At 37.3% G+C, this 18,641-nt stretch overlaps 2 protein-coding genes across 2 annotated transcripts; one reads left to right on the forward strand and one right to left on the reverse strand.

The window, feature by feature from the left end:
- Positions 1-2,390: 2,390 nt before the first annotated feature.
- Positions 2,391-3,913, forward strand: LOC135072691 (acylglycerol kinase, mitochondrial). Its single transcript, XM_063966698.1, has 3 exons — positions 2,391-2,590; positions 2,669-2,967; positions 3,057-3,913. Exons 1-3 carry the CDS (start codon positions 2,481-2,483, stop codon positions 3,899-3,901), a joined length of 1,254 nt encoding a protein of 417 aa, XP_063822768.1. The 5' UTR covers positions 2,391-2,480; the 3' UTR covers positions 3,902-3,913.
- Positions 3,914-3,959: 46 nt separating this feature from the next.
- On the reverse strand, positions 3,960-18,600 carry LOC135072690 (uncharacterized). The gene is made up of 7 exons (XM_063966697.1): positions 15,713-18,600; positions 15,564-15,626; positions 10,934-11,264; positions 9,716-10,369; positions 9,043-9,197; positions 7,624-7,797; positions 3,960-4,173 (listed from the first exon to the last, which is right to left on the reverse strand). The coding sequence occupies exons 1-7, from the start codon at positions 18,391-18,393 to the stop codon at positions 4,026-4,028; spliced, it is 4,206 nt and encodes a 1,401-aa protein (XP_063822767.1). The 5' UTR covers positions 18,394-18,600; the 3' UTR covers positions 3,960-4,025.
- Between the last annotated feature and the right edge of the window lie 41 nt (positions 18,601-18,641).

An 18,641-nucleotide genomic window follows, 5' to 3' on the forward strand; every position in this document is an offset into this window, starting at 1 on the left:
ACTTTCCCCTTTAATGTGTACGTAAAGGGTGGGATCGATGGTCATGATCATCTTTGCTCTGGCTTTTCTGTCATTCTGTTCATCTAGCACTTCTTTACTAGACAAATCGACGCCTTCGAGGATCATAAAATTTTCAACTGCAAATGCCCAGTCGTCATAATTCTCACGCCCTTTCAGTTTAGGAACGTTTACTGAGTAATTTCCTGACATTTTACTACTGAACACTGCGAAAATACTTGATAAAAACTGATAAAAACGGGTCTGGGCCCATAACCTATTGAAACTACACAATGGCGGATAACAGACTGCTTTTATTTTATTTCTTTTCCATATTTAAACAGGTTACAGAAGCTATGACACTAGGTGGCGCTAGTTTAATTCGTTACACTTATAACAATTATAAATATTACAATTATAGCCTGACCAGGAACATAAAAACCCTCGCCATGTTGCGGAAAACTAATGGTACTAATTTATTTTAATGGCAACAGTAACTGAAAACTTCATTGACATGTCACCTTGCATGTCAGTCTATTGCTGTCAAAGTGTAAACAAACTTTATTTTAAATGTGCGCAATTGATTTTGTGAATTAAATTGCTAAAATCTTTTTATAGTCGTGAAAGAAAAGTGGTTCACAATGTGTTAAAGTATTTGTCGAAGACAAATACTAAGGGTTCGGACAATATTTTCATTGAATAATGTTTTCGACAAAGGTTGTCAAATTGACTGACATGTTTATCGTATAGTACAGTCCACTATGAAAATTAGCTATGGTTTGTTTCAACTACCTATTTTAAAGTTTTTTGTCACTTTCTAAGTGTTGAATTTTATGGAATTGGGAAAGAAGTACCGAGTTTGAAGCGTTCATAAGCAGACATTGCAGTTGAATATTCAAGTTCTGAATTTGATTATTGATGAATAATAAAATAAATCCTACTAACTCGATTGATGGTTTCATTTAATTTATTTAAACCAGGTTACCTATAATAATATTTTTTCGTTAATTTATGAAAATATCAAATTAGCCCGTAATCCTGAATCCTGATACATAAAGTTAGTCTATTAATTTAACACAGGTACGACTGTACTCAGTGTTGCACTATCAAATGCAATTGACGCGCCTCTATGCCAGGGTTTTTATGTTCCTGGTCAGGCTATACATAAACAGTTCATAAATAGAAACATTTACTTAATCCTATTTGTATTTTAAGTTTACATACAAAATATTGATCACAGTATTATTACACGGTGAAAGAACTATGTGAAATAAATATAGGAAAGAAGGTGAAAGCTTATTTGTAGGAATAAAGATATTTTTCCTTTTCTCCGGTGCTGTTACTTATGAAAATCAAGATCTGCGGAGTATAGCTAATATTTTAGACTTTAGGTACTTACTTTGCTACTTATGAGTGTAACTTTATTTCTCAAATCTCAATAAACTTTCTGACTGCTTCATGTAAGTTGAATAATTACTGTAAACCTCGCATTATGGGGTAGGTAGTGGAGTTCGGTTATTCTGTTAATTTTGAAGACTTCATTCTTTAATACTATCGGTATGATTAGGAATTCTTCATTGTTTTTCTTTAACTTGGTTATCTCTTCGTTTGATATTTTCCGTACTTTAGAAATATTAAAAATAAGACTGGAAACATAAAAATACAATTTTAAAAACACAAACAAATACAATCAAGCAGTCATGTAATGTCAACAAAATTGACATAACTTTTTTTTAATGACGTTCTCACTGCTTTAAGATATGTGTTTTTAGCCGAATTAGTAGCAGAAATGAACGAGATTGAACGAATGAGCTAAAATATTTCAAGGTTGGCCAACATAATAACGCAATTTTTTATTAATATGGCAACAATTCGGTTATCACGCGATAGCGGTCGATAGACTTTTCTATCGATGGTTCCATGTTAGGGAAAATGATAAAATTATCTACGTGATCGAAAATTGTCTTATCATATCATGTCATTGTCGATGCGCGCATCTTAGGCCTACAGGGCCCCCGGGCGTGTTTTACTCTACACAATCAACAAAAACATGTCAACATCCAACATTTTTCCTAAAAAATTTTGTTGAATGCTGAGATGTTTTTGTTAATTTTATAGAGCAAAACATGCGCTGAAGATCCGACTAATCCGGATCCGGATAATAAGATTAATAGTAAAAAGTGCAGTAAATGAAATCAAATATCATTTAACATATTTTTTTTTATGCATAACAAGGCAGGTACGTATTTGACCACAATCGCACCTGATGTTAAGTGGGATTCAGTCTAGGATGGTACATATCTGCCCTGTAAGTGCTTATTCACTCTCGCCTTGAAAATATCACATGACAATATTAAATTACACCACTAGTACTTTCGTCAGTGACAGCTGGATGTCATTAACAGCTGATTGACTTTATAACCTCTCCGCTTGCTGTTTTTATCCAATTTTTATCTAATATTGAGCTCCTCTCACAGTAAATTATGGAAAAATTAGTAAAATTTGGAACTACTATTCGAAATAATTGGAAAAAATCTGTAGTGGGTGTAATTGCACTTTACTATGGAGCCGCTACCGCCAAGGAAAAAATTGAGTAAGTTTATTGAAAAAAATTGTTCTTACTAATAACTCGCAAGAATCATATTACTAAAAGCTTTTTTTCAATTGCCAGGATCAACATCCTTATGCGGGCAGCATGCAAAGAAGCTGTTCGGTATGGGGACTCACTAATCCCTATGGAGAGGAACCCAACTTTAGTCACAGTTATTCTGAATCCAGTAGCAAATAAACGTAAAGCCAAAAAAGACTTCGAGAACTACTGCGAGCCTCTGTTCCACCTCGCTGGGCTACAGTTGGACGTTATTCAGACAGCTGCTGAGGGCAATGCTAAGGAAATAGTGGAAAGCCTCAAAGGGACAGAGGCTATCATTGTGGCAGGAGGTGATGGGACTTTGTCTGAGACAGTAACAGGTAATTTACACAAAAACAATAATAATTTCAATTTATTCGTGAAATTTAATTCATAAAATTGTTAAACCTAACAATTTAACTATTTTCAGGTCTTTTGAGAAGAAATGATGATGCCAACCAATTTCCCTTGGGTATTCTGCCCCTTGGTCGCACAAACGCATTTGGCAACTCCCTGTTCCCAGGTGGGGATGGTGTTGAGAAGGTCAAACAGCTTATACAAGCTTGCATGGCCATCATAGAAGGCAACACAGAGTGGAAAGATGCTATGAAGATTGAACCTATTCCTGAGGAGAATGAGGAACACAGCAGGCCTATTTATGCCCTCACCTCATTAGAATGGGGAGCATTCAGAGATACATTTGCAAAGAAAGACAAGTATTGGTTTTGTGGTTCACTGAGAGAGTATGCCTCATTTATTTTTAATGGTTACAAAGACTCACTCTCTTGGAATTGCAGTGGAGTGATCAAATACACACCCCCTTGCGCAGGATGTAGTAACTGTGTTCAAAAGAAGCCAGAGGTGAAGAGAAAATGGCTATTTTTCATACCAAGCACACAAGCAGCACAGCAACTTGACAGCTCCAAGGTAGAGAACCCAGAGTGCTCCGTTTCCCAGGAACTCTGTTTCAAAACTTGTGACTTTAAAATACAGCCATATAAGATCCAAAACCATTTGCCAGCGTTGGGGATTATGCTAGGAAGAGGCTCATATTCATACACGGAGTTTGTGTCTGAGGGGTGGGACCGTATTAAGAAGAAAGCCAGTCAACCTGATGTAATACCAGCAAGATCTGTTGAACTCATCCCTAACAAACCCACAAATGAAGTAATGATTGAAATCGATAAAGAAGAATTTGAAGTAAAGCCTGTGAAAATAACATTGTTGCCAAGAATTGTCAAATTGTTTTGTAAATCTGGATTAAATACTATTTAAATGAAATCTCAAGGTAATATTTTCATTTATTAGCATTGTAATAAAATACTGTACAATAATAATAACAGGCAGAAACTGATTAATGCCTGCATCTAGTTCCCTGCATTGATTAAATTAATAACAATTACAAAATATTCTGTCTTGTATACTCCCAAATGAAGATAGCTGCTGTGACATGCACATTCAGAGATCTGACGAATCCTTGCTGTGGTATTTCAATACAGTAGTCCATCATTGGCAAGAGGTCACAGGGTATGCCTTCTTTTTCATGGCTGAAAAAAATATATAAAAAAAAGGAAGTTGTATTAATAATCTTTAAACATTAAAAAAAACTTTATGCTTAGATGTATCAAGAGGAATAATCTTGGACTGGATTGGAAGCATCTTGTTCTTTTGCAGGAAAAATATCAGTCGGTTTTTCTTCATAACTTCAAAATAGAAAGCAATATCTTCAAAAAAACTAATTTTATTGTAACAACCTGGTTACGTTAACTGCGCACCTGGCAGCTGTGACGTCACATCAACGCTCTCGTAGGGATGGGTTGAACACGGGGAGGTGTGTGAGGGTGAGTCGCATTCTAACGAGGTGCGCAGTTAGCTCGATCGGGTTATAGTTCAAAAACTGTAATTTATAATATTGGGCGTTTTAATGATAGATCGCCCGGAGTCCTGCCAGCAGGACTTAAAGTACTTCCGGTAGGACGCAAAATTAAAAGATCACAGTTTCGTAAGTATACATTGTACAAATTTCAAATTTACACGAAAAAATAGAGTGTTTCTCTCTCTTTCACCCAATAGTACCCAAGATCGAAAAACGCGACTAACCGTTAGTCGGAGCCCGATGGCGCACGAGTATACACGGGGGCAGCGCGTTCGCGCTCGCGCGACACATTTTGACGCGCCGGGCGTGGAGTCGGCAACATTTTGGCGATAATATTATAATGAATGTGAAGTATTCCAGCCTAATCAAACATTTATAATTTATTTCTTGTTTTTGTTTTTAATTTGTAGTGTATTTGTAAGTGATAGGTGTAATTTCTAATACAAAGTGACGTACCAAAGTAATTACTTTAAAGTTCCTTATTATAGTTCCTATTAGTTAAGTTGAAAGAAGATAAACAAGTTTATAATATATTAAGAAAAGTAAAATACTGGTTAAACAAAATGATTCTACGACATGACTTTTTATTTAATAAACACTAACCAAGTGTTTACTACTTCTGGTGAGGATGAGTTCAAATTTGAAGGTCACCGTACTGCTGGAAGGACCAGCAAGCAAACACGTACAAATTGCGTACTGCGGGCAGGACTTGCGATAATCTTCTGGCAGGACGTTTAGAACAAAAGACCAGTCCTTCCAGAAGAGCTTCCAGCAGGACAAAGCACCGGGCGATCTATCATTAAAGAAGCGCAGAATTAGTTTTAATCGTACTTTTCTTATTACTTATGTTCTTATTTTGAAATATGTCATAGTTGACTAATAAATCTAGTGTCTGGTCGAAGCCGAAACATGAATGGAAACAATTTTCTCGATAGAAAAAAATTCCAAAGATGACCCTTCTATTACTCGATTTTTCGTTTTATAAGCAGATAGGCTAATATTTCAATACCAAATTTTGTATATTGGTAAGGTAATAACATATTCTAAGTACTGGTCGAGTTATTTTCTTTAAATAGTGTTTGGTTTTTCAATAAATACATGATTTCCGATTTTTGTCGCTTACGTTATTTTATTCCGCGCCGCGCGCGCTATTGCTGTCCCTTTCCTCGCACTGAGAAATCATATTTCTATCCCTCTGTGTGCGAGGCATTCAGTCGGTCGAAAACTTTTACGAGGTAGCGCCTTAACCTTTGGCGTGCTATTGAGCCGCGCAAAACTGCACCCCTCAACTGCTACGGTTTTCAAATGATGTTTCAAAATGACAAAGTAGTCTTGTCTTAGATCTGAGACATAGCAGTTGACGGAGGTTGCACAGATCTGAGACAAAGCATAGGAGAGGTTAATAGGGTGATTGCTATAGTAATTGGCCTGTACATAGTTATTGGCCACCTTGGCTTAAATAAAAATAAACAAGCATATGTACGTTATTAAGAGTGGAAAAGAGACACAAATACTCTCTCTGAGCAATACGCTGTCCAATGTAGTATGTCAGAGTAAGAACAGATGGCACTCTAAACAGCAGAAGCTTTCTTTCGACAACGAGTCGTCCGAGTAGCCGCATGCTTGTCAAAATTTTAAGGTAAATATTTATGAATATTGTTCGTAATTTAATTGTTTTTGCTTGTTATAGTAATTTTACTGTTTTTTTGTAAAGAGATAAATGGTAGCTTATGGTAGATAGATTAAGTTACTTTGTTTTGGAATAAAATAACTTTAAAATTAGACCGGTCAATAACTATACCACGTTTCAATTTATTTCAGTTATTGGCCATGGGTGGCCAATAATTAAATTTTACTTTTATTTTGTTTTTATTCAAGATTAAGTTAATTAAACCCTTAAATATTTGCTATTAAAATACTAACGTCCTAACCTATTAGGATCAGTAATTAGCCGGGGGGCCAATTACTGACACTTATGCACGGCCAATAACTATTTTTATTGATTTACTTTACCTAGATTGTTACAAGATGCCGTAGGTAACACAGTATACTAAGGTTGGTATAAGTAGTTGGAACAGAAACACTTAATCAGTTTAAAAAAATAAAACAAATAATACCTGAAATGCAAACAATGAATTTTTTTTATTCTCTATCGTTTGTGGGACTATTTATTATAAGCAAAATGGATTGGAAGCGGAAGTTACAGATGAACCTGAACCTATAAGTCGGGAGAAAGAATCAACATCGAGTGAAATAGGAGAACTTCAAACTAGATATAAAGAAAGAGAGACAAAAGACCCTAAAACTGGGACCCAAGAAGATGAGATAGGTACTTGTAGACGAACGAGAACGACGATATGAACCGTTACCGTAACCAGAATATCAGAGGATTCTGGAAGAAAAAGCTAAAGTAAAAGAAATCCTCGAGAAAGAAAAAAGGTAACGGAAAATTGAAAGAGAACATAAAAGAGAGGACAGAAAACGGAAAGCTGAAGAAAAGAAAACTGCTAAATGCTAATGTATCTGTATCCAATCAAATCTGTAATATTTGCAAAAAGCTTATAAAAAATAGACTTTTAGTATGCTCTGAATGTCACCGTGTCTTTCATAAATCTTGTGCAACAGCATATTCCTGAAGAAGAAGGAGACAGTTATCTTTGTCACAATTGTTACAATGTTACTGAATGTACTGACGATGATGAGATAGATGAAGAAATCGATAAGAGTGATACTGATGACGAATTCTTAGCTAATCTTAAGGAAAGACAAAATGAGTTAGGATTACAAAGCGTGAAGTTTCAGTGATTTTTATGGTTTTTTTTCGGTGGCTAATAACTGTACTTCTAGGAGCCAATTACTGTGTTTTTGGGGCCAATAGCTAAATTTAATGTGATCTCTGATATTTTTAAAATTATCATTGTAATTCTTATCGTATAACACCAAATAGGTACTAGCTTAAATAGCAGCAATATTGTTTTCTCATAATAAAATATAAATGGTAAACAAAAGTCGAGTTTTTGTTACATTTTACACAAGTTAACTTACACAACGCTCTTAAAGGGCCAATAACTGTAGCAATCACCCTACACATTTTTACGAGGTAGCGCCTTAATACACATACCCAAGCAGTAGCAGAGTTTTTTTAGGGAATCTAAAGGACTGCAGTTTGGAGCTCGTAGAGGTTTGCTCGGCGGCGACCACGGAGTAACCCTCGGTCTTCTTCCGCATCAGATAGTCCTTGAGCGGCTGGCCCGGCCTCACTTCTTCCACGTCGATCCAGCGCTCGGCTGATACACTGAAAATAATATTATCGAATTTAGTTTAAGCTAAGTTCCATTTCATAGTTAAATCAAGGATAGTGTCCATAATAGGTTCTACAATAGAATGCGAGAATTTTCTATCCTACAGAATCTGAGTTTCTGGGATCCCGCGAATCATCCTCTGTCAGCCATGGCTTGCTCATAAGCTCCCAGAATTGTTTGGTCCCGAGTACCTATAAGACACAAGAGCTTTTTCAGCCATACCTGGGCCTGGGTGTCCTACTGGTTCATATGAGTGCCCCAATACTGTTTAGTCGACCGAATATTTTGCATTGGGACATCCACTGCAGCTCTTTCAGCTATGCCTATTAAGTCTCTAGACCAGGGTTTCCCAAACTATGGGTCGCGACCCAGTGGTGGGTCGCGAGCGAACATTGAGTGGACCCTGCTGCCTGTAGAAATTACATATTTTGCCTGTAGAAAGACACACTCACATCACACACAACACATCACATACTACACATCAAACACTACACGTCATACACTACACATCATACACTACACATTACTCACACACTGCTATTTTTGTTCTTAGTTAAATGTATACCAACTTAATGTTATTTGTTAATGTCTTTGTCTGAAACGCCCGTCTACTTAGAGGTGGGCGCTAACATCTGCGACACAGTCTTAGACTACTGCAAATGTTAACGCTAAAATGATTGTGTAAAATTGTTTCTGGTTTCAAATAAAGATTTATTTATTTATTTATTATTTATTTATTATTTATACCACCCTACCGATCCAACCACTGGGCAGCGGGCGAAATATCCTATAGGTGGGTCCAGAGTTTGGGAACGTGTATTAGATGAGTCGTCGTAGCCCATACAACTTTGGGAACCACTGCTCTAGACTGTGCTGCCAGTTTTTTTTAAAGTCCTCCAGCATTGGTTAGTCCATGGAATATCTTCTATTATAGGTCTAGCGCTTAATAACTTAAGTATCTACTAACAAAACTCCATTGTCAACTGTAGTATATACCTAATAAATAAATAAAATAAAATTCAGTCAGTGCCTGAGGGGGGGCACAGGAAGAGTGATATTAACATAATATGACGTGACAGGGCATACAAATCTGGTTTCGCTGAAGTTTGACCGTCAACCGTCACCCTCACTGCATACACATGCACTTCTATAGGGAATGTTAAGGCATACTTTAAAGGCCAATATGTAACCCACTAAATTTTAAGCTGCATGTATCGATAATAAAGATAAATAAACACCTGAGCCCCTGGAACTGCTTGTCCTGCAGATGGCGCAGGCTGTCCACGACGTATGCTTCCACGCCGAACACTTCCCCGGTGCGCGCCATGCCGCCCAAGTTCGGCAGCTTGTCGATCAGAGACGCCACGACTATCAGCCGGCTGGGGCTCTCTTTCTGGAATTAATTACATTGGGATTTTAATAGTGGATTGTAACGTAATGGTTTTTTGGCAAACATTAAATGAAGGGCAATTATTTCCCACTTTAGGGTACCATAGTCAACAAGGAACCCTTACCTCCATCTTCCTATTGCCTATGCAACGTAAGATCGACTTTCGATGTTTTAATCATTCGATATTTTGATCGTTCGATCATTTGTAAATTCGATATTCTGAACGTTCGATATTTTGATAGTTCGATGAAACGTGTCCGATATTTTGATTTTCGATCATTTGTAATTCGATATGGTGGAGGTAACCCGGATTTAACTGCCCAGAAGTGCCGCATTTAAAACTCCCTGATGCCCTAAGCAATCCATATAGTCACCCGTGCCTGCTACTCAGTGAAGCTTTAAGACAAGTCTTTTAAAATTTAAAAGAGAGTTCGATGTTTACCTATTTAATATGGTTCAGCTCAAAGATAGACGATTTTACGACAAATCGCTAGAAAATTGTAATTATTTTATCGCCTCACCTTCTTTCCAGATTCATACACGTTCACGTCGCTCATATTTTTCCATGGAATATATTTTTTCTGTATCGTCCCCGACGCTTCGATGTCGTCACTAACTTTGCCCTTGGTGTCTTTCGCTGTACTAATCCCAAATATTTCTTCATCAGATCTTTTCCTATAATTCTTGAAAAAGTCGCATTTGGCAATATTTTCATTTATAACTTTCATAGTATCCCTAATATAAGCGACGTCTATATTTTCGTTGTTATTTATTTCGCAGTACCGTGGCAAGAAATAATAAAGGAAGAGTGGAGTGAAATCATTCACAATGTCAAATGCATTGACGAAATAGTCCTGCTGCAGCTTCACGAAGTTTTTGTCTTTAGCACTTTCTAGAAATGTTCTTTCTATAACTTGTATAGTGTAAGCGTACTTCATTGAATTGTCTGTATAAATACTATGAAGCATTACAGCTAAGTACTGGGCGTGTAGTCGGATGTTGAACATTTGGCCCATAGTGTGGGACAGTAAAATGTCCATTACAAACTCATATTCTTCATTTGGACACTGCTTGGTGATAATTTTATGTTTAATAGTCCAGTACAAAATCATGAATTGTGAAGTAAGTGGTATGTTTTTCAGGTACCCCAGAATTTCTTCATTTATGGCTGCTTTCTGAAAACAAGTTTATTTTTCTTAGATATAATATTTTACAGGTTAGTTAGTTTAGTCACGCCAAGATATTCAAAGATTTGGTACCCTAATCGATTCGCCAAGATATCACCAGAGGGCGCTACTCAGGACGGGATACTACCACAGAATAATAATAAGTACTACACTACTCAAAATAGCACCGTATTTTCGCTCACTAAAGCCCGGTCTGTGAGCACGTAGAATTTTGTCCAATGACTCCTAGCTACCCATCCTTATCGCTCGCGCGTAATTATATTGCTGTCGCGACTGTGCGACTGGCACCCGCAGTGAGTGTGCGAGCGCGATAGCAACATAATTACGCGCGAGCGATAAGGATGGGTAGCTTGGGGTCATTGGACAGAATTCTACGTACTCACAGACCAGACTATAGTTGGCTCCAGTGGCAAGTGCCAATAGAAATGACAGAACCTTAATCGCCAGTGGCGCCATCTTGTGAGCGCAGAGCTCATTAGCAAGAAATATCGAATGGACCTAAACGCAAGTGAAGTCCTTTGAGGACAAATAAAACAAGTATCAAAGTATTACCTTCAAAAAGATGTGCAGAGCAATGTACCATTCCAGACAAATTCTCACGCTGGGTTGATGGGGCAGCCTTCCCAGCAACTCGACGTACCAGTCTGCGTTCTTCCCACCAGCACCAGGCTTCAACACAGATATTAGCAGTAAATGCTGCAGAGCAGTCAGCATCAGTCTATGGGCCTGGGAGTGGCCATGATACCTCTGTTTATTTTTGAAAGCCTCATCCACTTTGTGCCTTATCATTGTCTCAATATTTTCAAGAATATCACTGTCTTGAATTTTGCTCAGGACCAATAGGGACAGGCATTGAATTTGATAGTCGAAGTGAATGTCGACACTGAAAGCAAATGATACAAAATGATGTTACATGTTGCTCTATTTTTTTTTAATTTTCCTGAGGTTTTGATACAATATCTAAAGTAAACAACCACATTGAGGTTTGAAGCAAAACTAATTTATTAATAGAAATACCAAACTACCTACATAGTTGTTTATAAAATTAATAATTCTCATACCCTTGGTTTTAATACATAACATACCTTCCCTTTATAAACGAAAATTAAGTATTATTACATAATCAACACAAAACTGAATCATAATAATTAGTATGAACTTAAATCAAATTAAACTCTTAATTACTAGGTACTCCAATTATATCTGGCCATAAATCAGAACTAGGTATAACTATTGGCTCTGGGGAAATTTGCCCAGAATTTGATTCAATGTCTGGTCGGTCCCATGATGGCCTAGGCTGATCATTAGGTTGTTCTTGTGCCGTTGTTCTTGCTAAAATCTGGTCAGCATGTCTTCTGTGTAATTGACCATCCTCCGTCCTTATCTTATATGAACAAGGACCTTCAACCACATCAATAATGCCTTTAAGCCATTTTTCTCCAGGACCATAAGCTCTTATCAAAACCGGTTGGTTCACAGTAAAAATCCTTTTAGGTGGTGTTTGTGCTGCATTTTCCAGTTGTAAATCAGCCATGGTTTGAGTATTATCGGGGTGAAGAGCAGAAACAGCCGTTTTATATCTACGTCCATTTAAAATCTCTGCTGGAGTTTTATTTGTACTACAGTTAGGTGTCGCACGCAAGTAATACAACGCTTTTGGTAGTTTTTCTGACCACGGCATATCGACCTCACCCATTTTCCTCAGCTTGTTCTTAAAGGTTTGGATAGCTCTTTCGATTTGACCATTAGTCGCCGGGTGGTATGGGGGCGAATACAGATGTTTTATTGAGTTTTTCTTAAGAAATATATTAAACTCCTCTGAACTAAAAGCCCGTCCATTATCAGACACCAACACATCCGGTAATCCTTGTGATGCAAAGATTTTTCTCAAAATTGCAATAACCGTTCCACTGCTCATAGATGAAACAATTTCAGCCTCCAACCATTTGCTGTGGCTATCTATTAGGACCAAAAAAGTTTTTCCTTGAAACGGACCTGCAAAATCCACGTGTACTCTGCTCCAGGGCTTTTCTGTAGGGATCCATACCTGTGGATCTCTAGGAGGATTGTTTCTTACGGCCTGACATTGCTCACACTCTGCCACTATTCTTTCTATCTCTCGGTCCATGTCAACCCACCACACATACCCTCTAGCAAATGCTTTCGTTTGCACGATACCCGCATGAGGAGTATGCAATAATTTCAAGACCTCTCGTTGGAGTGTCTTCGGTATAATGACCCTATTACTCCACAGTAAACAATCTTTACTGAGTGAAAGGGCCTCTCTGCGATTCCAAAACGGTTGTAATTTGGGATCTAAATTAGCGCGGGGCCAACCATGGAGGACAAAAAATACTACTTTTTGCAGCAACGAGTCCTTCGCAGTCTCTTTGGAAATTTTCCTTGCATCCAAATCCCAGCCGATTGGACGCTCTTCTAATAACAAGACATCTCTTATGCAATCTTCCTTTATAGCAGATGTGTTTGGAGCATTCCAACGACTAAGAGCATCAGCATTTCCTATAGCTTTGCCAGGTGTGTACTTAATGGTATAGTCATAACACCCGAGTTTCAATGACCATCTCAACATCCTCGGTGAAATTTGGTCAGGAATTTGTTTTGTTGGGTTGAATAACCCCACTAAGGGTTTATGGTCGGTTACGATACAAAATTTTCGCCCAGCTAAATATTCATGGAACTTAGACAGACCAAACATAATAGCCAACGCCTCCTTGTCAATTTGGCCATATCGTCTCTCATGTGGCTGCAAAGTTCGAGATGCCATCATCACTGGTCGCTCTGTTCCATCGTCCATTATATGAGCAATGATAGCTCCTAATCCATATTCTGATGAATCACAAATAAGAATCAATTCACGAGTTAATTCATATCCGACCAATGTTAAATCCGAGGCAATAAGATCTTTCGCCTTCTTAAAGGCAGTCTCTTCTGCTTGTCCCCATGACCACGGAGACTTGGTCTCCAGTAGCCGGTATAATGGCTCTAAGATGGTGGCTTTATCTGGTAAAAATTTATCATAAAAATTGTATAATCCCAAAAACGCACGAAGTGACTCCTTATTTGTCGGAGCCGGTTTATCTTTAATTTCCTTTACTTTTTCAGGGCACGGATGTAAACCTTCGGCATCAATCTTATGTCCCAGGAAACTAATACTGTCAGCCGCAAACACACATTTTTGCAGATTCAGACGAAAACCCATCCTATTTAATACGCTTAGCACATCACGAAGTCTTTTATCGTGCTGATCCGCTGTGGTTCCTGTGACAGCCACGTCGTCCAACAGACAAGCAACGCCATCCATGCCTGCGAGCGCCGAAGACATCACCCGCTGAAATATTCCGGGTGCCGCGCTGACACCGAACGCCAGGCGATTCATTTTCATAAGTCCAATAGGTGTATTTAGTGTTAGTAGCTCTGCTGTCTGATCATCAACCTTTAATTGCGTATAGGCTTGTTTCAGGTCCAACTTGCTGAACAGTTTTCCACCACTGAGTTTGACAAAAGCTTCTGATGAGGTTGGTAACGGATAGCTGTCGCTATCTATAGCAGCATTCACTGTAGACCGGTAGTCACCACAGATGCGAAGTGAGCCATCCTCCTTTTTTACAATCCTTAATGGAGTGGCCCATTTTGAGTACTTGACCGGTGTTATAATTTCATCTTTGACCATCTTATTCAACTCGTCCGTAACTTGCTGTTTAAGTGGAAATGGGACTGGCCGGGCTCTCAAAAATTTTGGTACAGCATCAGAACGCAGTTTCAATGAAACTTCAGGGCCATTGTATCGTCCTAAGCCCTCCTTAAATAATTCTGGAAACTCTTGTTTAAAAGGTTCTATCTGTTCATTGGACCAACATAATCCCGCAACGTACACACCCAGGGGCTCGAACCAATTTCTCCCTAGCAAGCTGGGGCCTCGTCCAGAAACCACCATCAATTCGCATTGGGCTTCCTTGTTGCCTAATGTCGCCCGTACGTTTGCTACCCCAATAACATTCAGGGGTTCCCGAGTCCAAGTAACCAACTTCACATTGGTAGAATGCAGCGGTGGAGGTGTAGACCACAGTGTCTTATAGGTATCTTCTGATATAATCGTCCTAGAGGCGCCAGAGTCAATCTCCATTTTCAGATGCGCCCCATTGATGGTCAGCTCAGCTGTTATTTGTGGCTGATAATTTTCTGTGCAATTGTAGACACCATTCATATTCTCTGACGGTTCCCAAGTCTTATCGCTTACACCTTCCTCCTTAACTTGATGCACCTTCCTTGCTTTCTTATCACAAGCAGGCGATATGTGTCCAAAGCGCTTGCAATAAAAACATTTCGCTTTAGTGAAGGGGCATCGTTCTCCAGCCTTGTGTATACGGGCACAATGCACACACTCGTTGGACTTTATTCTACCAATCTCCATAGGTTCGGAAACATTGGACGGAGTTTGCTTCATTTCAGTACTGTTCTCCGGGTATAAATCAGGAAATGTCGCCTGGTAATTAAGACACGTCTGTAAGGCAATCTCATACGTAATTTGCTTCGTCTTAAGTAAATCTCTTCTCAGGCGATCATCACGTATACCGAGCACTAATCTGTCCCTCAATTGACGTTTTAAGTCAACAAAATTGCAGCTGGCGGCAAGTAGGCTTATCGCTGCTACATAGTCCTGCACGCTTTCACTTTGTAATTGTACACGTTTGTGGAATTTTCCCGCTTGCAAAATTTCGTTAATTTCCGGTTCATAAAATTGGTCCAAAACACGTAAAATTTCCGTAAAAGTCACACTAGTTGGTCTATTGGGCACTAACAATGACGCAATTAATGCATAAGTGTCTTTTCCACACTGAGAAAGGAACAAAGAACGAGCTTTGTCACAATTCTTTTCGTCATAACCTGCCGCGTCCAAAGCACACAATAACTGTTCTTTATAATCACGCCACTTGTCACTTTTAGGATTAAACTGTCCAGGAAACACAATATTTGCAATATTAGATGCCATTGTCCACACAATTACAATTAATTTTCCAAGTCGCCAATAAAGTAAACAACCACATTGAGGTTTGAAGCAAAACTAATTTATTAATAGAAATACCAAACTACCTACATAGTTGTTTATAAAATTAATAATTCTCATACCCTTGGTTTTAATACATAACAATATCAAACTCACTTCAGCTTATCAAATCCATATTCAGGCTGCTGTAATATTTCAACAATAAGGTTTTCTGCAATCCTGCAATGAGAAATAAATTATTCAAAATACTTTAAAAATAAGTTTTTTTTTTCAATTGAGAGTAAGGCTTTTGAGTGCTTAATTACCTTTGATCCTTCCTGGGTACTGGAGAGTGGAGTAAAACCGCACATAGAATGTATATAATTTGGCCATAGCTTTCAGTAATTTTAAGACTATTGAGTTTCTTTACTAAGTAGAACATAGGTGTTGTTTTTGCAGCACCATTTTCTATGATTCTACTGCAGTATAAAATAATAACATTGTTGTACATTGGCCTTTTCAGTAAAACATCTTGAGTGATCAAGTTCACAAACTCCTCAATGCATGGATTATACTGATTATTTGATTTAAGCTCTTCTATTTCCTTCCACATCCTGGATATAAAATGGGTAACATCAAATGTCCTCTTCTCTCCTTTAAGAAGGCATGGTAATATGGTATTCATGATCTTAAGGCACCATCTCAAGCAACCATAACCACCACATTCTATTACTTTTTCTATATACTCTGCTAAGTCTTTTGCATATCTATCTAAAGTTGATTCTTCACATAGTAAAGAATATAATATTTCACAAGATTTCTCATAAAACATGTTTCTAAGCCTGCCAATACTGTTTTTGTTATCAAGATCAGAAGTAAATATATTCATGTCTTTCAGACCAATCATCTCATGTTTATGATTTGCAAGTAGTATTGGGTTACTTGATAAAACATTAATTAAAAACATGCTTAAGATCTTACTCTCCAAAATAGTGTTTCTATCATTGACAAATAGTACAGATGTTTTATACAATTGTAATAGAATATCCTTGACTTCTAAATCGGTAATTGAAGTGCTCATGGAACTGAAACCATTTGATAGAATGCTCATTTCCTCAATGGATAGTATGGTGTTGTTAGATAATAGACTGAGCATATAGTGTAATATAGTCTTATATTCTCTGGCTACCATCATATTTATATGTTCTATTAAATTACTACTTTTTTTATAGAGATGTGTTAAGTAAACAACATCCTTCAGACACTCTGCTTTATCCGAGTACTGTCTTGAAACTATATCCTGAGTCTTTTTTATTTTACATAGTAGTACATCATTGAACACTGCCATATCTCCAGGGTGTTGTTGTAAGTATAGTAAACAGAAGTCAATATGAAAATATTCAATTAGTTGAAAGAATTCCACCTTCTCTTCATCTTTTACAGTCAATTTAGCAATCAATGAATTCAATGGACTATTTAAATCAGATTCTTTTAACTCAGTTTGAAGAATGCAATATATGCTCAAATGGTCTTTCCAGTGTAAGCCATAACAATTGTTGCTAATGAAGTGAGTAACATTTATAAAAATTGCTTTTCTTATGGCAACAATATTGCATGGCAATTTTAAAATTTCTATTAGCAGTTTTGTCATATCTATATCATTTATTTCAGACATAAAATCTTTGAATATGTGTCCTGATATTACATTGCTAATGTGGTACAATGGTACAGGAGACCATTTTACCAGAGGTATTGCAGTGAACATATTGATAAATATTTGTTTATCAGATAAAAATGCACCAAGTCTTTTCTTCAAATCCTCACATTCAGAAACATTGTCATAAATGTTGATATCATTTAAGGCCTCCAACAGGACTGTTGCTTCAGCTTGGCTCTTTATTTTAGTTTCCAGTCTGTACTGTATGCATTTAAGTCGGACTTGTGTATTATCATGTTTGAGACCAATATTGAAAGCACAGTCTAACCAATGCCTTAGGGACTTAAGAGATTCAAATAACTTTAATGATGGCAAAACAATATTGCTCTGTTTTTCTTCCAGACTATCCATCAGTATAAAGAAGTTATCCCATAATGTTCTTTCATTGCTTCTTTTTAAGTGATCCCATGTAAATATAATATCATTTGCATTTTTGACACAAATATCTTTTTTCAAAGCCATAACACAGTCTAATGCTCTTTTAGCTAGATAAATTGATATTCTTCTCAGTGATGGATCAGTTGATGATAAACCATACAGTATATTGTACCAGAGCTCATATTTATATATAATTTCCGACTGATATAACACCTCATTTTTACCATCATTAACAGGCAAATAAAAGCCAGATAGAACACTTAGAACTTTGAGAGTTACTTCTCTTTTATCATTTTCAAGTTGCTTTATAAAGTCCCAAATTTGGTCCAACACATTGAAACCTGACACCCCTTCAAACAACTTTGGAACTGTACTGGTCAAAAAGTGAATTTTAAGTTGTTCATTTGTGCCCAGTAACAAACTCTCATATGGCAGTTCTAAAAATGGTAGTATACATCTATCTTTGCTTGCTATAACAGCTTCAAGTATGCTATCTGATACTCTAAAGTTTAGTAAGTCTTTGTTGGGTTCAGGCGAATCAGAATTTTCTCTGATTTCTGTCGGCGAATCTGTAGCGGATAGGAACTGCTGAAGTATGTGTTCAGATTTCATTACAATGCTTGAAGTATCCAATGAAAGGACACAAGCTACTATTTTACATACATTGTCTACGTTTTCTTCACTTACATCTTTGATAAGTTTCACCGCAAAGTCGTACTCCACTTCATTGTCGCAACAATCATCGTCTTGAGTATTTATCAAAAGTTTATATCTGAGAAGGTGAATCACATTTGAAAGGTGCTTATTAGTAAGTTTATGCTTAGCCATTAAAGATCTTAATCGTTCATCTACAACAGATTCTTCTAAATCTATAAAATCCATGAAGGACAGAACATCTTCGTGAGAATTCATTTTCTTGCAGATAAAATGTGTTGTCAACACAAATCTGTGTACTAGACAATTTTGTTAAATGTTTACAATTCTTCACAAACAATATACGGAGTTATTTACATGATACACTATGCAGAAACACACAATTCTTTTATTTTTATTTGAATTTATAGATTATTTACTTTCTGCGAACACGCGACCATTATTTGACATTGACGTGGTCGACTCATTGACATGTGTCAATTTATCAGCTGATGCGTTTTGTTCTT

Source organism: Ostrinia nubilalis, chromosome 6 (genome assembly GCF_963855985.1).
Source record: "Ostrinia nubilalis chromosome 6, ilOstNubi1.1, whole genome shotgun sequence".
Classification (NCBI taxonomy): Eukaryota; Metazoa; Arthropoda; class Insecta; order Lepidoptera; family Crambidae; genus Ostrinia; species Ostrinia nubilalis.